Raw genomic sequence first — 27,333 nt, forward strand, 5'->3', positions numbered from 1 at the left:
TCCCGTGCCCTGTGTGGGCTCCAGGACAATAACTGTCCAGATGAAGGACCAGGACGCTGCCTGGCAGGAGGGTGCAGCTGGGGGCACAGGCCCTGCTCCCAGGGCACAGGGGAGGGGCCGAGGGGCTGCAGCAGAGGAGTTGCAGGCTGGATATTGGGTACACTGCTCCATGGAAGGGCTGTCCAGTCCAGATGGGATGGGATCCCTGGAGGGAGGTAAAGGCCGTGTAAAGGATGTGGCACCTGGGGACATGGGGGTTGGACTGAATGGTCTTAGAGGACTGTTCCACCCCAGCAAAGCCATGATTGCACACTCAGCCTGAGCAAAGCTGTGATTGCACACTCATCCCGTGATTGCACACTCAGCCCATGATTGCACTCTCATCCCAGGGATGCAGCCCCCCAGGTGTCCCTGGGTGTGCTGGGTGCTGTGTCCCTGGCTGGCAGTGACCGCTGTCCCTCCTGCAGGCCCCAGAAGATGTGAGCAGCGAGCAGCAGCGAGGGCCCCCCAGCATGGCCAAGAGGGGCTCCAGCAGCCGCGCCAGGGGGGACAAGCCCGACGCCCTGGCTGCCCTGCAGGCTGCCAACGAGGAGCTGCGGGCCAAGCTCACCGACATCCAGATCGAGCTCCAGCAGGAGAAGAGCAAGGTGGGCAGCTCCCCTCCGTGTGAGTGCATTCTGTGTGTCCAGAGGGGCCAGGGGTGCCAGGATCCTCCCTGCTGGCTCTTCTCTGTGACAGTGGTCACAGGGCTCTGAGGAAGAGATGAGGATCTGACTCCATGTTTCACAAGGCTGATTTATTATTTTATTATATATATTACATTAAAACTATACTAAAAGAATAGAAGAAAAGGATTTCATCAGAAGGCTGGCTAAGAGTAGAATAGAATAGGAAAGAATGATAACAAAGATTTGTGGCTCAGGCTCTGTGTCTGAGCCAGCTGACTGTGATTGGCCATTAATTAGAAACAACCCCATGAGACCAATCCCAGATGCACCTGTTGCATCCCACAGCAGCAGATAACCATTGTTTGCATTTTGTTCCTGAGGCCTCCCAGCTTCCCAGGAAGAAAAAACCCCAAAGAAAAGATTTTCATAAAAAGATGTCTGTGACACTTCTCTTTCCCTTTTACACTCATTTTGTTTGGGGTTTGCACTCAAGCTTCTCCAGACCGAGTGCTCACCCAGATGTGCAGTACTAACCCTCAGCTGTGCCCCCTGTGCTAATTGCCAGATTCCAGGCAGGCACAGCTTCTCCCTCAGCCTTTGGGAGATGGACAGCAATGGGGCTGGAGCCTCAGCTCCAAGAGCTTCCAGCTGCTGCCCTCAGATCACTTCTCAGCAAGAGCATGGAACGTTCATTTGCTTTTCCCCAGTTCTCCAAATCAGTTTCCACTGATAGATTTTGGGGTTTTCAGTTCCAGAATAGAAATGTGTTACCGTGCAGGAACAAAATGATAATTTGAAATTTTCCATGAATTTGCATCACTATTAGGCATTTTAGACCATGAACCTGACACAGAGATATAAATAAGTAGAACACCTATTGATCCTTTTGCTGCGCCACAGCATTTGCAGCTTTAAGGCTGAGGACTTTGTTTTCCTTCTCCCTGTCCTTCACAGCCACTTCTGGCCATGGCCTCTCTAGAGTTTATGGCATGGTTTTAAATTGAAACATCTCTTGAGCCTTGTGTGGTCAGGTACAGTCAGTTATTTCTGCTGAATAATGCATCACTTAAAAAAGCCATCTGGTAAAATGCAGCTGTTTGGGGCTTCACAGGAGCTTCCACAGAGATTTTTGTGCCCTGCCTGTGCATGTGCAGGTTTGGCCTGCCTGCCAGAGTGATGGCCTGGGCATCTGGTTTTTCCCTTATTTTGGGAGTAATGTGCTGTGAGAGCTTCTGCAAAATAAAGTAAGGAGTCAGACTGGCCCAGAAGGAATTGTCTGATTCCTGAATGTGTATTAAACATGAACCTGCAGTGAAAGGAAGGTCTTTGCTACCACTAGTTTGTAGGCACAGACATACCAGCACTGAGGTGTAATACTGTAAAGTCATCTGTACCATTTTTAAATAACATCATGATATCATGTTTGGTTGATTGAAAATACTATACTTTTTTGATTTTCCCTATAGGTCAGCAAGTTGGAAAGGGAGAAAAATCAGGAAGTGAAGCAGATCAAGGAGCACGAGCAGCATAAAAGCACAGTGGTGGTCACAGAGCTCAAAGTCAAACTCCACGAAGACAAAATGAAAGAGCTCCAGGCTGTCCGAGAAACTCTCCTGAGACAGCACGAAGCCGAGCTGCTCAGAGTGATCAAAATCAAGGACAACGAGATCCAGAGGCTGCAGACCCTGCTGAACGCCGTGCGCGACGGGGCCCCCGACAAGGTGAAGACCGTGCTGCTGAGCGAGGCCAAGGAGGAGGCCAAGAAGGGCTTCGAGGTGGAGAAAATCAAAATGCAGCAGGAGATCTCCGAGCTGAAGGGAGCCAAGAAGCAGGTGGAGGAGGCCCTGACCATGGTGATCCAGGCTGACAAGATGAAGGCAGCAGAGATCCGGAGCGTGTACCACCTGCACCAGGAGGAGATCACGCGCATCAAGAGGGAGTGCGAGCGCGAGATCCGCAGGCTGGTACGTGCTGCTCTCTGCTCCTTTCCTCATGCTGCTGGGGGGAAATTATCATAGCTGGCCTCTCTGGGCGGCTGTGGGGGCTCTGGGCTTGCTCCAGGTCTGTTTGCATTTACTAGTAAAGGGCAAAGTGGTTTTTAAAAGTGTTAGGATGTTTTGTGAGAAACTTTTTTATCCGTGTGAGAGCCCGTGGATGTGTTCACATTAAAGGTTAGCAGGAAGAGCCCTCAGGCTCCTGGCTGGGCAGGGAAATGCTACAACAGCAATGTGTCTTGGGTTATGCCTCTATTTCCTCACCAAGCCTTTCCTCCTGATCCACCTTGGTCCCTCCCTTTCCCTGCTTTTGCTGGTTCCCATGAACATCCCATAGCGAGGCCCACACAACCCCAAATGCTCCTTTTCTGCACCCCTGGGTGCTGTCCACGCAGCAGGGCGTGCAGGGGGAGTTCTCTCCATGCCCACCATGGGAGGAGTTCTCTCCATGCCACCATGGTGGTTTTCCCCAGGACAGGGCTGGCTCTGCTCCTGTGTGGCTCCCACCTGAGCCGGTGGCTGGATCTCACCTGGCCCTGCTCACCTGGCCCTCGGGGACCATCTGTGTGTGGCTGCTCAGCCTGCCCTCTCAGCTGCAGCAGCTCCACTCTCAAGGGCAGCAGCGTCACCCCTGTGGCTTTGGGGATTTCTTCTGTGGGACCTGGCTGGGGAGGATGGAGGGGTGCTGGTGCTTGGGAAAGGGGGAAAACCCCGTGGGAAGGAGGGAGGGAGGTGTGTGACCCACACCTGAGCCCTGAGGGTGCTCCTTGCCCCTGGGGACACAGCCATGCCCTCAGGATGCGTGTTTGGGTCTTGTCTCAGTCTCTGTGTGGTGTCACCATCGTTCTGTGTCTGCCATGCTGCTTCACAGCCTCAGTGTCCTGGCACAGACCCATCCAGGCCTCTTCTAAGTCATCAGCTGTTACCCAAACCCCAAATAAATTCAAAATGCCCAGCCTGGCCCCAGATGAAGGGCTGGCAGTGTGACCAGGCTGCAGAGACCCCCGCAGGACCCCTGCCCTGGGGATGCTGCACAGCATCACCTGAGCCCTGAGCCCCACAGGGCCTGGCAGGGACTGGCACGCCAGCCCTGCAGTGTCCCCTGCCTTTATTGAGCCTCCTCTTCTCTCAGACTTTGGGCTGTTAAGGCTTTTCCATAGAATATTTTATTTTTATGAAGAGGATATTGAAAATAATTTACAACCAACTGCTCTATTGATGCTGTTCAAATATCCTGCAGGGTAAGTAAATTCTCCTCCAGCCATGCCTCACTGGTGCATTGATTTCACCCAGCACAGTGAATGGGGAGCTAATGCACATCCTAAATAAACTTGCTGCATCATGTGGGAAGTCCCCACTAATGGCCTTTAATGTAGAAGCTGTTAAATAAATGTGGTCTTAGTTACAGGGAACAGAGTGGTTTAACGGGGTGTTATCTAAACTGCCTTTGAAAATCAAACTTTATAAAGTTCCTGCTTGAAGGAATCAGATTGGCTCACTGCGCCAATGAAATGACCTGTTCCCATGGAGCAGGGCTGACAGCTCCCAGCACTGCAGGCAGCACAGGAAAGCAGCTGGGTGGTTTTGGGGGTTTCTGGGTATTTTTGGTGGGTTTCGGGTGTGCCCAGGCTGCTCTGGCCCCAGTGCTGTGCTGGCCCTGTGGCTGCTGCTCTCTGTGCCTGGCTCAGCTGGCCCTGGCTCTCAGCCTCAGGAGTGGTGCAGGGAGATGAAATCCCCCTGCGAAGGCCATTTTTGACAGCATCAGTCAGCTTGCAGGGCCCCCAGGAAGATGGCAGGGACAGATGCCCCAGCCAGGACCCTCAGCCTGGGTCGGAACAGGATGGCAATAACAACTTCAATAACAGAGTCATGGCTCAAAGCCTGGAGCTGCAGGAGCAGCGAGGAGCAGCAGCACAGCTCCCTGAGCACGGTGCTGCTGCTCTGTAATTGGCACCAGCTGTGCCGGGGCTGCCTCCAGCAGCAGACACATAAATATTCATCACTATTCCTGCAGCTCCGAGCGCAGCGGGCGCCTGCAGGTGCTGGGTGGGTGTGTGGGTGTGTGGGTGGGTGGGTGCTCCTGCGCTGCCGCCCCTTCCCCGCTCGGAGCACCAGGGTGGGAGCAGGGACAGGAGCCAGAGCCTGGTCCAGCCCCAGCACAGCACCAGCACAGCACCAGCAGAGCCCAGCACAGCCCAGCAGAGCCCAGCACAGCACCAGCAGAGCCCAGCATGAGGCCAGGATGGCCCTGCCCGAGGGCAGCGTGCCCACGGACCCGCAGCACTGCCAGTGAGTTCTGGGCACCCCTTCTGCCTTTCCTTCCTCTCCCCCCATGCTGAGGCACACCTTTCCCTCCCATCCGTGCTGTCTCTGTCTGTCAGGGGCTGCAGGCACCAAACTTGGGCATGTGTCACGTATGGGGATTTACTCAGGTGAGGGAAGATGTCAATGCTGAGGTTTGCTTGTGGTCTATGAAGGTTATGTTTAGGGATTTCTTTTTTTCTGGAAAACAAGGCATTAGTGAAATGCTGTGAAATGTTTTGTGTTTTCTCATCTCTTTGTTCCTCCCAATTTCATGTGTTGCCTTTGTTGTAATATGTCTTTGTTTCTATATGAATAAGAATCAACTACCCAATATGCTGCTTATTTTAAACAAATAATAATTTGATGATGTGTTATCTTTTCACCTGTGCATCCATGTAGATTTCTCCTCATGAGGCATTTAGCAGAAAGACTTCAGGTGCTCTGGAGCACCTCTGTCTTTGTTTCATTCAAAGTCAGCAGATGCTGCCTTCACTGACATTGTTGAAAGGGTTGTGAGTCAATGGCCCCCAAAATCCCTTTCATTTGCTCCATTTTGCTTTCCTGGTACCTGTCTGACCTGCCAGCACCTGCTCTGGGTGAGCTATATTGGCAATTACTGCAAGCAAAGTCCTTGCAGTGACTGTTGATCCCTGTGTCATTTTTTTCCAGGTTTATAGACAAAGCAGAGATAAAATTATTATCACAGCCCATGCAAGGCAAAATGTTCTTATTTGAAGCAGGCCAGGTTCAAAAACTGACCGTTGAAATTAGATGTCTGAAATCTCAAAAACTGATGGCAAAAATCTTGTGTTTCTGGAGTCTGAAAAAGCCTGAGGGATGGGGATGGGTGTGATTGCTGCCTTTCTGTGGAACCCCTGCCAGTCGGGCTGTGACTGGGGGGTCCAGCGTGGGCAGCCCTCCCGCCCAGCTGGGCCGGGATCAGGGATTCCCTCACTGGGCTGGGATCAGGGATTCCCTCACTGGGCTGGGATCAGGGATTCCCTCACTGGGCTGGGATCAGGGATTCCCTCACTGAGCTGGGATCAGGGATTCCCTCACTGGGCCGGGATCAGGGATTCCCTCACTGGGCCGGGATCAGGGATTCCCTTTGCTGGGCCGGGATCAGGGATTCCCTTTGCTGGGCCGGGATCAGGGATTCCCTCACTGGGCGGGATCAGGGATTCCCTCACTGGGCCGGGATCAGGGATTCCCTCACTGGGCCGGGATCAGGGATTCCCTCACTGGGCCGGGATCAGGGATTTCCTTACTGGGCTGGGATCAGGGATTCCCTCACTGGGCCGGGATCAGGGATTCCCTCACTGGGCCGGGATCAGGGATTTCCTTACTGGGCTGGGATCAGCTGGACCAGGATCAGGGATTCCCTTTGCTGGGCCAGGATCAGGGATTCCCTTTGCTGGGCTGGGATCAGGGGTTCCCTCACTGGGCCGGGATCAGGGATTCCCTCACTGGGCTGGGATCAGGGATTCCCTCACTGAGCTGGGATCAGGGATTCCCTCACTGGGCCGGGATCAGGGATTCCCTCACTGGGCCGGGATCAGGGATTCCCTTTGCTGGGCCGGGATCAGGGATTCCCTTTGCTGGGCCGGGATCAGGGATTCCCTTTGCTGGGCCGGGATCAGGGATTCCTTCACTGGGCCGGGATCAGGGATTCCCTCACTGAGCCGGGATCAGGGATTCCCTCACTGGGCCGGGATCAGGGATTTCCTTACTGGGCTGGGATCAGCTGGACCAGGATCAGGGATTCCCTTTGCTGGGCTGGGATCAGGGGTTCCCTCACTGGGCCGGGATCAGGGATTTCCTTCACTGGGCCGGGATCAGGGATTTCCTTCACTGAGCTGGGATCAGGGATTTCCTTCACTGGGCCGGGATCAGGGATTTCCTTCACTGAGCTGGGATCAGGGATTTCCTTCACTGGGCTGGGATCAGGGATTTCCTTCACTGAGCTGGGATCAGTGATTCCCTCACTGGGCTGGGATCAGATGAGCTGGGATCAGGGATTCCTTCACTGAGCTGGATCAGTGATTCCTTCACTGGCAGGACCCAGCTGCCCTGGTGAACTCCAGCCAGACCCCAGGGTTGGGATCCTGGCTGATCCCATGGGATGTGCACAGCCCCTTGGCAAACGCAAACAGGGAAGGAGAGTGTTAGAGGTCACTGGGCATTTGTCATTTTAGCACTTTGTGATTTTGCATAATGTTTATTATGTGTAAAAAATCCTCTCATGGAAAAGGAATTGCTCACAAGGGAGACTTTTGATTAAAAAAAATTTTAAAACTCATATTTCTTCTAGGAATTTTTAAAATTTAAAGGATAGAGAGGTTTCAATATTTTTCTTTAAAAATTATGAATCCACATTTTCTAGAGGTGACATCCAAGCAAAATGCTGCAGAATCTTTAAAGTGTTTGAGTGAAGCAATCCAAGTGTGATGAGAATGTTTAATTTTGTTAAGATATTCTGAAGTGGTGATAGGATTTCAGGCTGTTTCCCAATATTTCACTGCCAGCTGCCTGCTGAAGGAGGGGTTTCCTGCTGGGTGACCTGGAGAGGGGCAGTTCTGTATCCCTATCACTGTCACTGTGGTGGCAGGGCAGCAGTGCTGTGCCACCCTGGGGTGCTCATTGTCACTATGGGTAGCAGGGCAGTGTGCTGTGCCCAGTGCTCACTGCCACCGTGCCACCCTGGGGTGCTCGGGTGCCGCCGAGCCCTGTGTGACTGTGTTCTGTTCTCCTTGTAGATGGAGGAGATTAAGTTTAAGGACAGAGCAGTCTTCGTGCTGGAGAGAGAGTTAGGGGTGCGAGCCGGGCATGCTCAGAGACTGCAGCTCCAAAAGGAGGCTTTAGATGAACAACTGTCCCAGCTCAAAGAGTCTGACCGGCATCTGAGCAGCCCCAAGCGGGAACTTCCTTATGCAAGTGGTGCAGGAGACGCTTCAGATCATTCGGGAAGCCCCGTAAGCACTTCCACGTGGTTTCACCTAAACGAGCGACCAAACGAGCGGCAGAATCTTGATGAGTGCACCCTGGAGCAAGAGCTGTCCCATGGCTGTGCAGGGCTCCCGAGGCACCTGCTCACGCTCTGGCTTTTGTGTGCCCAAACCCTTGAGATTTCCAATCTGACCTCGCCATGGGAGAGCTTTTGCTTTCTGTCCTTTTGTTTCCCGGTCGGTTTGGTTTGGTTTGGTTTTGTCAGCAGGGTGGAATTGCTCTGTCCTTTCTCTCCTTTTCCTCACTGTGCCATGCTCAGTCACCCGCCTTAGTTTGACAGTTTGACACGACTGTGCCAACAAACGATGCAAATGCATTTCTCACCAAGTGCTGTTTGTGTGTGAGCTCTCGGAGGCGCTGGGGCTTGGGGAGCAGATGTACGAGGCCAGTTCCAGAGGGGATGGAGGCACTGCAGGGCAGCATGGAACCTGCACCCCCGGGGCAGTGTCACTGCCAGCAGGACACAAAGAGAGCCAAACACCTCCTAGCCTGTCCTCTGCAACGGCCAAAGCATTGGATTGGAATCACCCCTCAAAGTGGCTTTTGCAGTGTAACTCTGGCCCCTCCTGCTGGGGCCCCCTTTGCCCAGAAGAGCCCTCGGGTAACTGCCCTCGTGCCTCTGACGTGTGCAGGTCGTCCTCATTGCTGATCCTCATCAAGATTTCTTTTGCGACAGCCTCGATTGTCTCAGTACAAGTGTAAAACTTATACCTGAGCAAACCAATCTGTTTTATTCTTTGGCCCAAGCCTCTCCTGCACCTGTTGAATGAGGAACCCTAGACCTCCCAAAAGTGCCACCAGCACTTTTTTGTGGGCACTAATTTGCCTCTCTCTAGTTGTACTCAATTTCTGCCAAAGACCAGAACAAGTCTTAGAGAAGGGGAAAAGTCTGTCACGTTTGTCAGTAGCTGTAACTCCTCTGATTCTGAACGAGAACACATCTACCTACATCTCTATTAATTTCTAATTTGATTGAAGAATTCTCACTCAATAAAGTGCTACACCTGTAGCCTTACGAGTGACCCTTCAGGACCCCATAAGGGCCACAGCTTTCTGGAAGAAGAGCTTATTCAATGCACAATTGCGTGGATTTTCCCCATTCAGTAATTTTAATACCAGTTTCTTATGACCAAGTCCTCAGAGTGGGCAATGTGTCTGAAGCTCTCAGTTCAACAGTGGCACCATTGGAACACGGCCTTCAGTTTTGATATTTTCTGTTGTTTCCAAGTTTACCATTTGTAAACTTTGTGTTTGCACATTTGTATTGTCACATTTGTGACCTTGAATTTGCATATGCATATCCACATACATATGCATATACACCCCTCTGCATTTGCATTCTTTGTTACATTTCCACTCCTGACTTTCCGTTGGTCTCACCCTGCAGCTTTCCATGGTCACTTGGGTTCCACGGGTTACACTCTGGGCAATAACATTTTGAAGTGTTTGGATTCGGGATTAGGAAAAGTTTGAGCTTTGCCAACGTGCTCTTGCGTGCGCACTTACGAGCAGTTATTTGCAGTTGATCTTTGTTTTAGGAACAGCAGTTGGATGAAAAGGACGCGCGGCGCTTCCAGCTGAAAATCGCGGAGCTGAGCGGGATCATCCGCAAGCTGGAGGACAGGAACGCGCTGCTGTCGGAGGAGAGGAACGAGCTGGTGAGTGCAGCAGGGCCAGGGACGTGTGCCCTGCCCCGGGAACACCTGGGTTTGCTCCTGTGCTGCCTGGAAACGAGGGGCTGCCTCCTGCTGCCCCCTGCTCCAATCGCTGCCCGGGCTGGGCTGTGTCACTCGCCTCTTGGCTTGTGCAGCAATGCATTTTTAAAATGTCATTAGCTGGAATTATATGTATTTCTTTTTAAAAACAAGTACATTCCCCACATTGAATGTTTGCTACACAGGCAGAATATCTCATTGTAGCCACAGCTCTCTTCACAGAGAGCAGCAGGCACAACTTTCCCAAGGATTTCTCCAAGGGAAAGGCAGAGAGAAACCTCAGAGAAAATAACTCTTATCTCTACTTGCTGCTCCTGTTGTTTGACACATGTGGAATGTGTTGTGGAGATTGTTTACCAAAAGTGATTCGTTAATTGGACTCTGGTGATGGTTGTTTAGATTGATTAGCCAATTAGGTCAAAGCTGTGTTGTGACTGTCTGGAGACGTCACGAGTTTTTCTTTACTATCTTTTCAGTACAGTTTTAATATATAGTATTAGTGTACTATAATAAGGCTTAATAAAACATTTGTTCAGCTTTCTAGAATCATTAGAGTCAAAGCATTTTATTCACACATTGGGGGCTCCCTACAACAATATCTTCTCGTGTGGGAATGCTCTCTCCCCAACAGAAAATCCTGAGAGTTTTTGATCAATTCTGCTTTGCATCGGCAGAAAATACTTCTAGCATGATAGTTACAGAAAGTAGTTAATATATTTGATGAAAAAGCTCCAGAGGCGTTATTTTTCTCTTTATCTTTCAGCTGAAACGTCTCAGAGAAGCAGAAAGTCAGTATAAGCCCATTTTGGACAAAAACAAACGCCTCAGTAGGAAGAATGAGGAGTTGTCACATGCCTTACGTCGAATGGAAAACAAACTGAAATTTGTGACGCAGGAAAACATCGCCATGGTGAGCGCCTGTGCCCCTGGGAGGAGCTGGGACGTGGTGGGGCTGGGGGAGTCAGGCGCTGGCCCACCCTCGCAGGTTCCATGGGAAACTCTTCCATTCTGGCCAGGTCCCTTCCAGCCCAAACTCACCTGGCATTCGATGGCTCACCTTCGCCTGTCCTGCCAGAATCACCTCACAATCCCTGGGAATCTGCCCCTATCACCCTGCCCCTTGCCAGCTGGAGAGGCAGGACCCTCTGGCACGTTTGGAGCCTGGATGTGAGGCTCAGCAGAGAGGGAGCAGGAGAGCTGCCAGGGCAACCATTAGAGAGATGTTTTCTACTTGCTGTAAAGGGGAGGGCCAGACAAGATCCTGGCAAAGCCTCCTGATCATTTCCTCCTCTGCCCTGTGGCTTTTGGGTTCTAGAGGCAAAGAAGTGGAGCAATAAGGAGACCAAGCTCCCTAAATGACCTCGACCACAGCCAGGAAGAAAGGGAAGTGGATTTCCTGAGACTACAAGTCATTGAGCAGCAGAACATCATTGATGAGCTCTCCAAGGTAAGACGGGAGGCTGCTGTTCTCATGTGAGAGTGCCCAAGGGCAGAGCACAGGAAACCCAAGGAAGGGGTGCCTGAGGTGCTGGGAGTTGGTGGGCACAGGGGGCAGCAGGGGAACCTGGCAGGCATTTCTGTGCTTAGTAGTAATAGAAATTATCTGTGGTGTGGTGTTTGGGAAAACCCTTCCAGTCTGCACTGGCCTGGCCCGACAGAACCATGTCCTTGCATGTGCTGGTGGCCAGGTCTGGGAGGGAAACTGTCCGAGCTCCTTCAGCTGGACACACCCCTAGGGCTGAAGATTCCTGTGTACAGGGAGGGGTCTGCAACCCTGGGCTGGGGGTTTGCTTCCTTCTGAATGTGCTCTCTGTCCTTGGAAACAGAAAACACCAAAATCATGATACTCCTCTAGAAAATAACTTTTGTTTCTTCCCTTTCTTTTTAAGCCTATCCAGTTACTGATATTTCATTCTCTTTCATTAGACCCTGGAGACTGCTGGCTATGTGAAGAGTGTCATGGTAAGAGTGACATTAGCTTCCTCCTCATCTACATATGCTTTAAATTGCTGTTCATGGAAAGCAGGCAGGGTACAATAATATTTATTCTCCTTTCCATCTGTGTTCAGCAGTGAGCTGACCCAGGAGTTTCCTCAGAGCAGATTTTTATCAGCAGTTTTCACCAGAGAAAAGCACAGTGATGGTGGGGAGGAAAGCTTTAATCCCACCACCTGCCAAGGTGGCCAAGGGCAAGTGTCCCCATGTCCAGGGCAGCTCTGTCCCCTTGGAATGGCATTTTTTCACTCTGGCTGCCCCTGGCTTTGTGTGACCCACAGCAGGGTGTGCTCAGCCCTGCCCTCACCCCATCCCTGTGCTGTGGTGGGCAGGGATGTTTGGGGTTCCAAACAGAAATGTTTGGGGCTCCCCACTGATGGGTATTGATGGGATGTGCTGTTCCCATCGCCAGGCAACAGGAGTTCGATTGTCCCTGCCTGGGAGTGGCCACCAGGCTGAGCAGCAGCCGTGTCACTGTGCCCAGGGTCACCTCATCCTTGTGCCCAGGGAAATGGAGCAGCCGAGGGTTCCCCTGTGGAGCTTCCCTCTCTCCACTCCTGGGCTTTGCAAGAACAGAGACTTTTTGCTGAGTACTGTAAAAAATCAACCCAATACCACAAAGAGGAAGAAATCTATCCCTGGCAGGGTGGGCAGCCCTGGCACAGGTGCCCAGAGCAGCTGTGGCTGCCCCTGGATCCCTGGCAGTGCCCAAGGCCAGGCTGGACATTGGGGCTGGAGCACCTGGGACAGTGGGAAGTGTCCCTGCCATGGCTGGGGTGAAAGGAGGTGACATTTAAGGTCCCTCCAACCTGGAATTTGATTATTCTGTTATTTCCTCCGATTGGAATATTGTTGGCAGCAGTAAGGGCTCAAACCTTGCTCCAGAGGCAGAGGGAGCCTGCAGATCCCAAGGGAAGGAGCTGAGCCTGGAAGTGCACAGTTCCAAGGGGCCCTGCAGTGTGTGCAGTGTGTTGGGTGTGTGTCCCTTCCAGAGGCACCACAGGGACAGGGACAGGGCTGCAGGGCCGTGGTCACCCAGGGAGCAGCTCCACAGGGACACCCAAACTCTCAGCATAGAGCTTGTCACCGGCTTTATTTTAGCTTGATTTCCATGGACAGAAAGAGCAATTTCTACTTGTGTGTGGCAAAGCTGAACGAGGTTGGAGTACATAACCCAGGCCTGGTGATGGTGTGGGACAGTGGCCAGCAGGGACATCCTGTCTGTTGTTTCCCCAGTGTCCCCTTGTACTGCCATGGGTAATTTCAGTAATTGCTCTCTGCAAACAGCTAACAGTGTCTCTGACTCCTGCAGGAACGTGATAAGCTGCTACGGTTCAGGAAGCAAAGGAAAAAAATGACAAGAATTCCTAAGGTAAAAAACAAACCCTTCCATGGTGACATGCTGATGGACAGGGTGCTCAGAGCACCCCAGGGCCATGGCAGTGCTCTCCTCAAGGGTCTGCAAATGGGTCCTGAACCTCAGTTTGGGTGATGTAGCTCAAGGACATGGACAGACTGCATTGGGATATTCAAGGGGACCTGTTTGCATTGAGCATTCTGAGCCTTTTCATGCTCTGCATTCACTGTGTGGGACTCTGGTGGGATGTGGTTGTCTTAACAGCAGACAAATTTTATGAATTAACACATCTCCAAATGATCTTCTAATGGTGCTGCCTGAAAACATGTGTACGCAGTAAATAATTCATGATGAACTTTAGTAACATGTGGAAATTGCTGGTTGGGAAAGCAATGGTTAGAGCTCAGGGAAAAGGGGATGTTGGTTAATGAGGGCTTGGCAGGGTGTTAATGTAAATATTAACACTAAAATGTCAGAGGAAGGTTTAATGTCAGGGCTGCCAGTGTGCTGTGATCCACAGATGAACAATTAGAGTGAGGCTGGAGCTAATGAACCTATGAATAACTAATTGAGGTCGATGGGAGATAACTCCTGTCATCCTGAACAGCACATCCAGGCCTTCCAGGGAGGCACATTCTGTCTGAAAGCTGGGTGGGGCTGGAGGGACAGCACAAGGGAATGGCTCCCAGTGCCAGGAGCTGGGATGGATGGGATACTGGGAATTGGGAATTGTTCCCTGGGAGGGCTGGATGGGATACTGGGAATTGGGAATTGTTCCCTGGCAGGGCTGGGTGGGATATTGGGAATTGGGAATTGGGAATTGTTCCCTGGCAGGGCTGGATGGGATACTGGGAATTGGGAATTGTTCCCTGGCAGGGCTGGGTGGGATATTGGGAGTTGGGAATTGGGAATTGTTCCCTGGCAGGGTGGGCAGCCCTGGCACAGGTGCCCAGAGCAGCTGTGGCTGCCCCTGGATCCCTGGCAGTCTGTCCAGCTGCAGGGGCAGTCTGTTCCGGGTGCCAGGGCACTCCCTGACCCTGCTCTCTGTCAGAAGCCAGTGGTGGAGACGTTCTATGGCTATGATGAGGAGGCGTCCCTGGAGTCTGATGGTTCCTCCATCTCCTACCAAACGGACCGGACCGACCAGACCCCCTGCACGCCCGAGGACGACCTGGAAGAGGTACTCCTCAAAAACTCCCCTTGCCTTGCTTGGTGCTGGTGTTTAATGAAATCCCTGCTCTGTTCCATCACTTCTGTCCATCATTGCTGCTCTCTCATAGCTGTTCTATCACTCTGTCACCTCAGACCACAAAATGAAACACTTCTGTTAAATTTGGTACTGTGCATGGTGGTCAGTATCTCTAAATCCGGAATGAGACTGCATCAGGTCTTCAGTAACTTCATAACTTCCAAGCTGGAAATCTCATATCCTAAGAATATTGAATTTATGGCAGGTTCTCAGGTCTAAAACACTGAGAAATTGGACTGGCCTTGGGAGGTGTGTTCACTCTGAGCCTGGCTGCAGATTTTGGCAGGTGCACTTTGGGCCAGCCAGGCTCAGTAAGGTCTGTGTTGGTGGAGGGAGAGGGAGTGAATGCTCCCCTGAAGCTCTGGGCTCCAGGGAAGGGCTGCTTCCTGGCTGGGTTCCAGAGGCTCTGAGATCACAGCACACAAATGTAACACAAATTAAAGGGATTGTTCCTTGGATTTGCCAGGGCTTCCCCACAAATGCACTCCCCAGTGTGTGTCAGATCACTGGCCCGTTACACAGCTCTGGGCTCAACAAGACTCTTGTAATAAACAAGAATTGCCCCTGATGGTGTGCAGCCTTTTCACGGTGTGCTGGCTGCAGGTGTGTAATTCAGCCTGCAGAATTCCTCACTCCATCATGAACAATACCTGATGGGTACCAGGCTGCCCTGCAGGAAATCTGAATGTATTTGTGTATGCATGAGCCTGTTTATTTTCCATTCCTGTATTGACATCTTCCCCCATTCAGCCTGTGGAATTGATGCATGCACCCAGCAATGTAATTCCATTTCATGTTGAGTGAAATATTCCGGTCAGACATGAAAGCACTCCATACTGGATATTGTAAGCAGGGTGAAGAAGATGAAGGGCTCCTTTCATGTTGGCTGTCTCCACTTCTACAACTATTAACTCTGGATTCATGTTTTAATAATTGAGTGAGTCTGTCAGGCTTGGTTTCCTTTCCAAATTGAAACCTTTTGTTGCTAAAGAAAGCTGCATTTTCACCTTTAATGTGATGATTTTCCCTGTTCCAGTAGGAAAGGGTGGTGCAGTCATTAGTGTGCTATATGGAAGGCAAGCTTTTATCTTTCCAAGGCAGGGATTATCTTTTTATTTCTGTATTGCACTTCCTGGAGGTAAGAGCGTGCAAGGGATATGCAGGGGACAGAGGGGAAGCAGCTTGAGGGCCCTTGAGGCAGAGTGGAAATTTTCCAGGGTAGAAATCCATTTTGATTTAGGTGAAATGTACATTTTTGAGTTGAGTCTGTGGTTAGCAAACATGGCTATGTAGCCTGACTGCAAGGCCTAGGCTCAGAGAAATTGCCCCAGTGAAGGACAGAGATAAGGGGGGAGACAGAGAGTGATAGAGAGAGACAGACACTGCTGTGACAGCCAGTCAGCCTGACCTAGGAATTCTTTCTGATAAAGAAGAACTAGCGGCAAATGTCACCCGAAATTGGTAAAAATGAATATGTATGAACCTATTGTGGAATTGTATGCATATGTATTTGAGAGGAGGATAAAAAGGGACCTGAAGTTCCCAGAGGTATGCATGTCTTTTAAGGAGAGCAATCTCCGCGTGTGTCCGGTGCTGTAATAAACATCCCGGCTTTACAACTTTCATAAATTGTGGAGTTCTGATTATCTCCGCAAAACACACTTAACCAAGATATTTTGTACCATGGTTCCAAATTGCATTTCACAAGGGATAACTCTGGCAGTTTAAAGGGACAGCAGAGCTAACCCCCTCCTTCTGTGTGCTGGCAGGGCATGGCCAAGGAGGAGACGGAGCTGCGGTTCCGGCAGCTGACCATGGAGTACCAGGCGCTGCAGCGCGCCTACGCCCTGCTGCAGGAGCAGGTCGGGGGCACCCTGGATGCTGAGCGGGAAGTCAAGGTCTGCAGGGCCTGCATGCCATGGGAATGGGGCTGTGCAGCGGGCAGGGCGGGTGGGGGACTCACCTGGCCGGGCTCAGGCTGCTCTCCAGCTCACCTGAGGGCTCCGGGCACTCTGAGTGCTGCCAGCCCCCTGGAAGGGCTGCTGAGCATCCAGCCCTGCTGCAGCTCGGGCTTCTCACCTCTGCTCTGCTCAAGGGAAAGCCAGGGAGAGCTTTTCATGGGAAATCCTTGAAAGTAAGCTCTTTTTCTATAAAGAACTAGGACAGATAGCCTTAAATATGTAATGCGTGGTCTTTAATTCCTTCTGGGCTCTGAGAGATTACATGATTCCTCATGAAATGTTTAGAAGGCTTATAGCTGAGATTTTTCTGTTAATTAAATTGCAAAGTGCCCTGTGCCACTCTGCCTGTGTGCCTCACAGGGTTCCTGTGGCTCTGGACAGCTGGCCTGAGGTGCTGCTTTTGTTGGGACCTTGTTGTGTGTGCCAAGGAGTTACAGAGGAATTGTTCCCTGGCAGGGCTGGATGGGATATTGGGAGTTGGGAATTGTTCCCTGGCAGGGTGGGCAGCCCTGGCACAGGTGCCCAGAGCAGCTGTGGCTGCCCCTGGATCCCTGGCAGTGCCCAAGGCCAGGCTGGACACTGGGGCTGGAGCACCTGGGACAGTGGGAGGTGTCCCTGCCATGGCTGGGGTGGCACTGGGGGGATTTGGGGTCCCTCCAACCCAAACCATTCCCTGACTCCCTGAAGAGCTGGCTGGATGGGTCATGCCCAGCCTGCAAGGGTGGGTGCAGTCAGGAAAGGGGCAAACTTGCTGTTTAACAGGAGAAATGTGCCCGCAGAGCCCTAATTTGTTCCTAGACCTGTTCTGTGGAGGTGTTATCCAGGAACACTGGGAGTGGGTCAAGGTGTAATGCATGAAAACTGACATTCCCAGAATGAACATCTGCTCTGAAACACCAGGGATTGCACCTGGAAGGGAATTCCCAGTGAGCCCAGGCATGCCCAGCTGTGAGAGTGACTGGATTCTGGATTTTAGTCTTTTCACAGTGGCCAAAGGAGGCGCCAGCGCAGTCATGCAAACAAAATCACTTTCAGTGTAAATAACCGGATAAATAGCAGAGAAATGGCTCAAGGAAATAAATGCTCTGTGAAAGTATGTAACAAATACAGCAACTAGCAATAATTACATTTGTTCTCCAGAAAACATGTGCAGGAATGTGGTGTCTACTTAAATAAGCAGGAAGCTACAAATACAGTAAAAAATGAGAGATGGGTATGAAGTAGATATGGCACTAAATCATAGATAAGTTATAGATAAGGCACCAAAGGACAAAGGTCAATGAAATTTGCCCATTTCTAATGTGGGCTCTGCTCTGAGTGTTTAACATGCCCCAGATTTAAGGGAGCCAGGTGTGCCCAGAATTGTGCCATAGTAATTTTCTTTTGTTTTCCTGGAGAAAGGGAGGCTCTGGCTGCAGCCTGCCATGAGCAGCTGTGAGGGCCAGCTCTACTTTGCCATTTTGTTAATCTTGAGATAAATCTCAAAATCAGTAATCCTATCTCCCAGACTTGATTTGATTACATTTGATTATTTGATACTCTGTGCTCAGCTGCAAATTTCTTCTGCCAGGGAACTTTCAAAATAATTTGTTAAAAGTCTTTGGGGTTTAAAATATTTTCTGTAACTGCATTAGGGTTGGTCTTTTGGAGAAAGTTTGATTATTTTAAAATTTCTTTTTAAATTATTCTTTATTGATTTTTGGGTTTTTTCGTTTCTCTCTCTAATGCCACAGACGCGTGAGCAGCTCCAAGCAGAAATTCACCGGTCCCAGGCTCAGATAGAAGACCTGGAGAAGGCTCTGGCTGAGCAGGGACAGGTAATGCTGGCTCCAGCCCTTCCCCACCTCTCTGCTGGGGCACCAGAAGGGTTCCCAGGCAGGTTACAGATTGTGCACCACTTCTGCTGATAAAAAATCAACAACCAAACAAAGAAAAAACCTAAAAAACCAAAACAACAACAGCAGTAAACAGAAAATGGTTTTGAGAACAATTAAATATTAAATAATTCCATCATTGCCTTCCCAGCTTAACCTCTTCATGTTGTTCTTGCTGATAAATGATGTTCTGGGTTTGTGGGTTTTATATATTCCTCAGACTAAGAGATTAGCTTTCAGATAAAGTTTAGTTTGCCTGATCTGCAGAAATATGTAATTTGTATTTAGCAAAATAGAAATGTGATAGTAAACACATAGTTGGGAATATCCCTTTTAATGCAAACCAGATTTTTTTCTGAAAGAGTTTTTTAATCACTGGAATTTTTTATTCCATTTGTGAACTACAGAGCTGTTAAAAGTGCATTTAGCTTAGGGAGTTATTTTAGGAAGCAGTGGACTTACAGTTTCACAGCTCTCTCTGTTGTGTCCCTCTGCATTCATGAAATGCTGTTGCATTTGCAACTTGCACCTTGCTGTTGCAAATGCTGCAGCCTCACCTGCAGTGCTGTTCATTTCTCCCCAAGGACATGAAGTGGATTGAGGAGAAGCAGGCGTTGTACAGAAGGAATCAGGAGCTGGTAGAAAAGGTATTTAACGTTTCTATTTCCATTATTCCAATAGCATTTGTGTCCTGAGGGATGCAGAAGGGGCAGTGTTCCAATCTGCATGGCACTGCCCTGCTGGCAATAACTCGTGTTTAGAGGAGACCCTCATAAAGCTGCTGGAGAAGCGGGGCTCTGGCATTGCCTGTGCGTGTCCTGTGCATGGGGACAGTGGCCCTGGGGCCAGCCCTGTATGCCCCTGGCCCGGGGTGGCTCAGCCCTGCCCTGGGCTGGGTGTGCCTGCCCACCTGGGCTGGGTGTGCCTGCCCCCCTGGCTCAGGACAGGTGCCCAGGGCTGGCTGTGCCTGCCCACCTGGCTCAGGTGCCCTGGGTGTTCCTGCCCACTTGGCTCAGGCAGTGCCCAGGGCTGCCTCAGCCATGCCCCCCAGCTCAGTTGCCCTGTGCTGGGTGTTCCTGCCACCTGGCTCAGGTGCCCTGTGCCCCCCGGCTCAGGTGCCCTGTGCTTTGGCAGATCAGGCAGATGGAGGCAGAGGAGGCACGGCTCAAGCACGACGTGCAGGACGCCAAGGACCAGAACGAGCTGCTGGAGTTCAGGATCCTGGAGCTGGAGGTGAGCCCCAGCCCTGCGGGTGTGGGGCAGTGCAGAGGGGCACTCTGTGCAGGGTCTGGTCGAAGAGGAGAACCACAAACAGCACAAACACCACCGGTGTGGTTGGCAGATTGTCGTGGCAGGAGGGTGGCTGGGATGAGCTTCAGGGGCCCTCCCAAGCGCGACCATTCACGGCGCTGTGGTGTGGCACAGCAGGGCTAACCCAGGATTCCTGTCCTTTCAGGAGAGGGAGCGGCGGTCCCCGGCCATCACCTTCCACCACGGCCCCTTCACGGAGGGGAAGAGCCCCCTGCAGGTGTACTGCGAGGCTGAAGGTGTAACAGTAAGGGATGCTCCTTTCCTGTCCCCTCCTGGCAAAGCCAGGTGCCCCGTGCTGACTCCTGCCTCTCCATCTCTCTCTTGCCAGGACATTGTAGTGGCAGAGCTGATGAAAAAGTTGGACATTTTAGGGGATAACGCCGTAAGTGTATGTTCCTTTAATAAATTGTGCATGCTTTGGGGAACACCTGTCCTCGTGTGGAGTGAGCAGAGCTGCCTGCTTTGGTGCTGCACAGCCTGTCCTGCCTCTGGTCTGGGCTGCAAGCAAAGCATTTGCTGCCATTCCAAGGTTTTGCTGCCACTGAGGAGTGAAGTTTGCAGGTTTGCAGGGCTCGTGTCACCACACTGCTCTCAGATCCCTGTTACTCAGAGTTGTGTTGGTGTTTGGGGCTTTCTGATCTCCGGTCACACACGGTTTCTTGGTTTGCTTGCTCTGCACTTGCTTTGCTTTGGCATTTCAGCAGCTGAGTGCTTTGACTTTGCCCAATAACCCATTAGCCCTTGATACTAACCAGGATATTAAACAAGAAACCAAAACAACAGCGTGAAAAGGAGAAGCAAATAACCAGAAAGGTGTGAGTGCTTCTCCTTCAGCCGGTGAATGACTGCACAGTTATGCACATGGAGGGCACACACATGGTCCTGTGGGTCTCTACCTGTGCTCTCCCCTGTCAGCAGAGCCCCAGGGCTGGAGGGGCCAAGGAGAGCTGAGCCCCTCAAGGTCTCACAGAGCCCTCAGCACCTCCAGGGCCCTCCTGGGACCCCCACCCCAGCACTGGGGCTGCAGGAGGGTCCCACTGTTCCCACAGCTCTGCACCAGGGCTGCCCCAGCTCTCCCTCTGGAGCCAGGCTGGCACCAGGGCTGCCCCAGCTCTCCTGTGACCAGGCTGGATAGCAGCAAAGTGCCATCCCTAGCACTATGGCACAGCCTGGAATACCAGAACTGTAAATAGCTGAGGGTGAGCAGCCCTGGCACAGGTGCCCAGAGCAGCTGTGGCTGCCCCTGGATCCCTGGCAGTGCCCAGGGCCAGGCTGGACATTGGGGCTGGGAGCACCTGGGACAGTGGGAGGTGTCCCTGCCATGGCAGAGGTGGGAATGGAGGGGATTTGAGGTCCCTTCCCACCCAGAGCACACCAGGATTCCCTGGTTCAATCCCTGCAGGGCAGCACTGCCCTGTCCCAGAGTGCCTGAGGCTGAAGCTCTCCAGAGTCCCCCTGCCCAGCAGCTGCCCTGGCTCTGGCTCAGGACCCCACACAGCCAGGCCCTTCTCCTGCTGTACCTGTGGGCACACTGAAGCTTGGGATGGAATGCAAAACACAGTTCCAGTACTTTGATATTTTGGAGAAAGCAACAGAAGATGGATGGAATGGCCAACATCTCAACAAATGCTTCCCAAAATCATCACCTGGCTGCACAAAGTGGGGATGGTGCATGGGATGAGCACTGCATCTCTTCTCCCCATGGCTCTTCATGCTGAGCTTGGTCTTGTCCTGTGTAAATGTGTGTTTATTCCCTGTTGGGTACACATAGATCCAGTCCCTGCTCTTGTTGGTAAATATGAGAATTTTGGAAGAATTATGTATGACAAGGGTTGGTAATGAATAGTGACAATGGCTTTTACAATGACTTTGCATTACAATATTAATTTTCTCTGCCTCAGTTCATTGTTCCTCAGACATATTTAATTCCAGAAACAGCAGTGGCCCAAGCAGTGGGTTAGTACAAGAACTGGGATCTGTTGTAATTGTGCTCTGCTTTTGGTGCAGAATCTGACCAACGAGGAGCAGGTGGTCATCATCCAGGCCAGGACTGTCCTCACGCTGGCTGAGAAGGTGAGAGCACAGCTGGGGAGGTGAGGGGGCTGGGAGGGTGAGGAGCACAGGTGGGCAGGTGAGGAGCACAGGAGGGAAGGTGAGGAGCAGATGTGGGCAGTTGAGGAGCAGAGGATGGGAAGGTGAGGAGCACAGGTGGGATGGTGAGGGGAGTGGGCAGGTGAGGAGCACAGGGGGGAGGGTGAGGAGCACAGAGGGGAATGTGAGGAGCACAGATGGGATGGTGAGGAGCACAGATGGGATGGTGAGGGAGCTGGGAAGGTGAGGAGCACAGGGGGGAGGGTGAGGAGCACAGGCTGGGATGGTGAGGGAGCTGGGAAGGTGAGGAGCAGAGGTGGGGAGGTGAGGAGCAGAGGTGGAAGGTGAGGAGCAGAGGTGGAAGGTGAGGAGCACAGGCTGGGATGGTGCAGAGCACAGCGGGATGGTGAGGAGCAGAGGTGGAAGGTGAGGAGCACAGGGTGAGAAGGTGAGGACCACAGGGGGGAGGGTGAGGAGCACAGATGGGATGGTGAGGGAGCTGGGAAGGTGAGGAGCAGAGGTGGGGAGGTGAGGAGCAGCGGATGGAAAGGTGAGGAGCACAGGCTGGGATGGTGCAGAGCACAGGCTGGGATGGTGCAGAGCACAGGGGGGATGGTGAGGAGCACAGGGTGAGAAGGTGAGGAGCAGAGGATGGGAAGGTGAGGAGCACAGAGGGGAATGGGAGGAGCACAGGTGGGAAGTTGAGAAGCACAGATGGGATGGTGAGGGAGCTGAGAAGGTGAGGAGCAGAGGTGGGGAGGTGAGGAGCAGAGGTGGAAGGTGAGGAGCACAGGGTGAGAAGGTGAGGAGCAGAGGATGGGCAGGTGAGGAGCACGGGCTGGGAAGGTGAGCAGCCTTTGAAATGCAGCCTTTCAGAGAAGAGCAGTGCAGGGTTGGTTGTGCTCTGCCGTTTGAGTGGTGCCTGCCTGCTGGCTCGTGCCCAGCCCAGGGCCCTGCTCAGGCTCTGTCTGTCCCACAGTGGCTCCAGCAGATCGAGGTGACCGAGTCTGCGCTGCAGCAGAAGATGCTGGACCTGGAGAACGAGAAGGTACCGGGGAGGGGTAGCAGGGCTGGGGCTGGGCCCGGGGGGTCACTGACAGCCCTGCCTTGCTCCCCAGGAGCTGTTCAGCAAGCAGAAGGGATACCTGGACGATGAGCTGGACTTCAGGAAACAGTCCCTGGACCAGGCTCACAAGGTGAGGGCTGCCACAGGGGCTGGCTTGGGACCCCTGGGTGAGCCCATGGGCTCTGCCATGGGCAGTGCTGCTGTGGGGTGCCCCAAGGGCTGCATGGGATCACAGTCCAGCAAATCCTCTGCACCCTGAGCTGACCAGGATTGCCTCGTGAGCACCACTCCTGGGTCTGAATGGCCCCTGCAGGGTTAGCACCTCAACATTGACTTGATCAACACCAGTTTTAATTCAGCCAAAGCTTCAGTAAAGGACTGATAAGGAAATTAGGTTTTCAGTAATTTGTCTTATATTTTAAAAAAATATATTTTGGCCTGCACGTTTCCTTGGATTTTGGATTGCACCCTCTGTCACCAGAGCAGCTGGAGGTGTTCTGGGATGTGTAAATCTGAAATGGAACTGCTTTTAAGTCAGGTTCATCATTAGCTGATCCTAAGGCATTTCACCCCTCTTTTCAGTCATCAGCTGTCTTGTTTCCATCAATGAGAGAAAGGTTATACAATTATCCACAAAAGGCATAAAGTTTCCTATCAGTTTATCTCATTTTCCCAGTTCTACACAAACCTAGAGCACAGTTACACTTTCTGAGGAGCAGTGAGTGTTTATGCCTCTGTTTCTGCCTCCTGATGTCTACTTGTGTCTTGGACCATTTGGGGGAGCCTTTGCTCCATGCATTTTCTGTCCCGTGGGTGATCTTTAGGACTGATTTTGCCTCGTTCTGAGCCGTATCTGGAGCCAAGGCACAATGCAAACCTTGCAAAGCACACAAGACCCTCGGCTGTGGCTCCAGCCCTATAACCCCTTGCAGTGGAATTTCCCTGCCCATGGCATGGGATGGAACAAGGCAGCCTTTGGGACTCTGTGGTTCCATCCTCTGCTGTCCTGAGCACAGTTTGTGCAGCTGAGGGCTGACGCTGCCGATGGAAGCAGTGAGTGCAGGAGTGTCAGCTCCTGCAGAGGGGGCTGAGGGTTATTTGCGTTTCCCTCTATTTCCTGAAGGCAGCACACGCGTGTCCCAGGCACTGCTTTGTTCCAGGGCACAAACGCAGCCTGAAAGCAGCAAAGGAAGCTTTGTGCTGCCCTGGAATTCGAGTGGAAAAAGCTCTTCTGCTTTGTAAAATTCGCTTCACTTCCATGTTTCCTTTGTGCCCTGGAGATGAGGAGCAGCTAATCATGATGCCCCTGAGGCAGAGCCAACAGGATTAGCAGGCAAAGCCCTGAGCCTGGATGCTGCAGGGTCCTGCTCCAGGCAGCACTTGGCTGACCCTGCTGCTGCTCTGGGGGCCAGGAGGGGCCCCTGCCCCTCTCCTGCCCAGGCCAGGTCTCCAGACAGGGCTGGGGCTGTGTCCATGAGGCTGGGGCACAGCAGAAATACAGGTATCAAACAGCAGCATTTTGCTGGGACGAGGTTGTGTCCTCTGCTGGGCAGTGAGAGAGCTGGGAAAGGGCAACCAAGGGATGGCAAAATACATGTAAAAATATCTGTAGCTCACAAAAATGAGTCTTTATGAACCTCTTTCCTTTTTCCCTGTTTACATTTTCCCTTTTCCCTCTCCCTTCTCCCTTTCCCCCTTCCTTTACCTTTTCTCCTTCTCCTCCTCTCCCCACGGTGCCATCCCCAGGAAGGAGCAGCTGCCTCCCCATGTCTGTGGGGCAGAGCAGGCTGGATCCAGGGGCTGTGCCAGCCCCAGGGCTGCTCGGAGCCCCTCAGGATGGGCTGTTCTCCCTGTGGATGGAGTTTTCAGTGCTGCCCTGTGGAGGCTCAGCACGCAGCCCCCGCTCCGCTCCCGTTGCCTTTCAGGGTCGGACGCTCCGCTCCCCACGACCTCCTCACCCCGGCGGGGACAAGGTCGAGCTGACAGCTTTATATTGTTTTTGATTAGCAAATTCTGGAATTAGAAGCCATGCTCTATGATGCCCTGCAGCAAGAAGCTGGAGCCAAAATTTCCGAACTTCTTTCAGAAGAGGAGAAGGAGAAGCTGAAGAGCGCCGTGGAGCAGTGGAAGCGGCAGGTGATGAGCGAGCTCCGCGAGAGGGACGCCCAGATCCTGCGCGAGAGGATGGAGCTCATCCAGCACGCCCAGCAGGTGGGTCTGGGGCTGGGAGCTCGGGAGGCACAGCCCTGGGAGCTGTCAGAGCTGGGACAGGCTTTGCTCGGCCCTGGATACCCCTGCAGACAGGGCAGTGTGCAGTTCCTGCCTCTGTCACACACGGTGACAATCACACAGCACTCACCTGCAGCCTGATACCTGTCCCTGTAGGACACCAAAGAACACACAAGCTCACACCACTGTTCTCAAGGTGAAGAAAAAAGGGAAGTTTATTTTTTGACTCCAACATTTATAGTTTTCCAAAAGCAGTGGATTGGAGGGTGACAGTGCCACCTCTCCAATGACACTGGACAAACCAACAGCCTATCAACTTTCTCCTCCTCCATAAAAGAAAGCAAAACAATGAGTTATTAACAGAAAGTGTGTGAGGAAGTTTACTGCAAGAATGTCAACATCAGAAGGCTTAGAAAATCTTAGAAAACCAGGGTGACATAATACCCAATCTGGCTTTGGGAGAAGCACAGCACATACAATCTATGTCCCCCAAACTAATGTATCTTCCGGGTACGTCTGTATTTGGTTGGTTAATAAATATTTTTTTATTTGAAATCTGACAGAGAATTAAAGAGCTAGAAGAAAGAATTGAAGGCCAAAAAAGACAAATAAAAGAGTTAGAGGAAAAGGTAAGGTCATGCAGACGGAACAGCTGCTGTGTGTGCACATGACCATTCTCCATTTCACCTGGGCCAAGGAAACCACCCTAGAGAGGGCTCGTGTGTGTAGCGCAGTGAGAAAGGGGCACAGCTCCAGGAAAACAGCTTGCATTTGCCCCAGCCCCTCCGAGGAGGGCAGGTGAGCTGGTTGAACTGAGTCCTTGCTCCCTGTCGCCCTTCGGGGCAGCCTGATGCCGGGCAGGGAAGGGTCAGAGCCGAGGGCTCAGCAGCAGGAGCACAGGTGGGATGGTGAGGAGCTCTGGGGAAGGGGCTGCTGCTCCCTGCTTCCCTCCCATCCATGGCAGCCCCTGGGAAGGCAGGGCATGGAGCAGCCTTTTCCTGCAGGAACGGGGGCTTTGCTCTCCTCCCTGCCTGCAGCCGCAGTCTGTGTCACAGAGCATTCTGCAGCCAGCCCAAACTGGCGTGTTTGAGCCCAGAATGGCCTCAGCTGAGCCCTGCCCTGCCCATGGGTGCTCAGGTACAGCAGGGCTGAGCTGGGCCAGCCCCTGAGCCCAGAGCCCAGCAGGGCCAGGCTCGGGGTGTTTCAGGGGTCAGAGCTCAGCTGCTGTTCCCCATTTCCCCTGAGCCCGTGGCTGGGGCTGGCTGGACTCACAGGGGTCACTGTCACCAGCCCAGGGGACACAGGAGCTCTCCTGAGCCAAGCTGAGCCCCGAGCACTCTGACTTCACTTCACACTCCATGTTCCTCCTCACCTGAGAGTTTTGTTGTGCTCTGTCTGTAACCACAGCTTATTTCTCAGCCAAACACACTGTAAACTCTTAATCTCTTTCTTCTCTTCCGTTTTTTCCTCTCTTCTCTCCCCTTTTCAGTTTTTATTTTTGTTTTTATTTTTCTCTTTAGCTTTCATTCTTTGGTCATAGTCCTTCAGGCCACATGCACAAGGTAAGCCCTCGGGTCTGCTCCGCTCTCTGCTCTTCTCCTCCTAGAGCATCTCTATTTTCCCATAGAGGAAAGAGCTTCCTTTTGCTGTGTCAGCAGGATTGAAGGGTCTCTTGGGCATGCCAGAGAACCGAAAAATGGAAATCTCCAAATCCTTTTAAAAAAAAACGTGAAGCCTGGACTCCAGCAGGCAAAAACTTGTCAAACAGAATTTCCTTCTTTAGAGGGAAGGACAAGGAAAAATTAAGCAGGCTTAAAAGCAAGGAAAGCTCTGTCAAGCCAGGGCAAACCCCCAGTCTGGGGTGACTCCTCTGAGTGCATCAGGGGCAGCTCCACTGATCTGTGCTGGAAGCCCATGGAACCCTCAGCCCCTCTCCTGTCCTGCCTCCAGGGCAGCAGCCAGGTGGGTTTGGGGCAGCGTGGCATTTACTGGGGTGTGTTCCTCCAGGCACTGTGCCATGGGGCCCCAGTGACCCCCTGAATCCCCTTTTCCTGTGCAAATAAGGGATAAATTGCCCTATTTCTGTGTGTGCTGCCAGAAATGACCACAGCAGGGATGGCATGGAGGGAAACGCTCCCCACTAACAACCGAAATGGAATAGATGGAATAGATCACAAATCCTTTTTTATCAGTTGTACAGTTCAGCAGATAATTATAAACAGGACCTCTCAGAAGTTCTGTGAATGTTGTTTCTGCCCAGTGGGCTTTCCTTTGATTGCTGTTCTCCTGTCCTGTTTCAGGCCCTGAGGCCGCTGCAGCTGCTCCTGCTGTTCCTGCCTGAGGGACAGCCCTGCTTCCCCAGACCCACACAGAGACTTTGCCCCTTCCACCCTTGGATCTGTCTCGTTGTGTGCTGCTGGCCAGGGCAGCTGCAGCCTGTGGGACTTGCACGGGGCTGAGCTGGGCTGGGGGGAGTCCCTGCACCCCTAAAAGCCCCGAGGAGCCTTTGGAGA

At 52.2% G+C, this 27,333-nt stretch overlaps 1 protein-coding gene across 1 annotated transcript; it reads left to right on the top strand.

Moving 5' to 3' along the window:
* The first annotated feature begins 474 nt into the window (after positions 1 to 474).
* On the top strand, positions 475 to 27,333 carry JAKMIP3 (Janus kinase and microtubule interacting protein 3). Its single transcript, XM_058810214.1, has 22 exons — positions 475 to 647; positions 2,135 to 2,632; positions 7,723 to 7,938; positions 9,511 to 9,630; positions 10,451 to 10,597; positions 11,003 to 11,134; positions 11,614 to 11,649; positions 12,995 to 13,054; positions 14,091 to 14,219; positions 16,058 to 16,186; positions 17,983 to 18,066; positions 18,708 to 18,770; positions 19,258 to 19,356; positions 19,580 to 19,678; positions 19,763 to 19,822; positions 21,442 to 21,507; positions 22,505 to 22,573; positions 22,644 to 22,721; positions 24,599 to 24,802; positions 25,384 to 25,449; positions 26,341 to 26,382; positions 27,121 to 27,333. Exons 1-22 carry the CDS (start codon positions 513 to 515, stop codon positions 27,277 to 27,279), a joined length of 2,691 nt encoding a protein of 896 aa, XP_058666197.1. The 5' UTR covers positions 475 to 512; the 3' UTR covers positions 27,280 to 27,333.

This window comes from Ammospiza caudacuta, chromosome 9 (genome assembly GCF_027887145.1).
Source record: "Ammospiza caudacuta isolate bAmmCau1 chromosome 9, bAmmCau1.pri, whole genome shotgun sequence".
NCBI classification, from domain to species: Eukaryota; Metazoa; Chordata; class Aves; order Passeriformes; family Passerellidae; genus Ammospiza; species Ammospiza caudacuta.

What these genes read in the sequence shown, in the direction of transcription:
- JAKMIP3 (XM_058810214.1), top strand. Translation starts at nt 513, where the DNA reads ATGGCCAAGAGGGGCTCCAGCAGCCGCGCCAGGGGGGACAAGCCCGAC. An exon ending in CCGAGGACGACCTGGAAGAG is followed by an intron (nt 14,220 to 16,057) that starts GTACTCCTCAAA and finishes GTGTGCTGGCAG; the next exon opens with GGCATGGCCAAGGAGGAGAC. An exon ending in TCCTCACGCTGGCTGAGAAG is followed by an intron (nt 21,508 to 22,504) that starts GTGAGAGCACAG and finishes TCTGTCCCACAG; the next exon opens with TGGCTCCAGCAGATCGAGGT.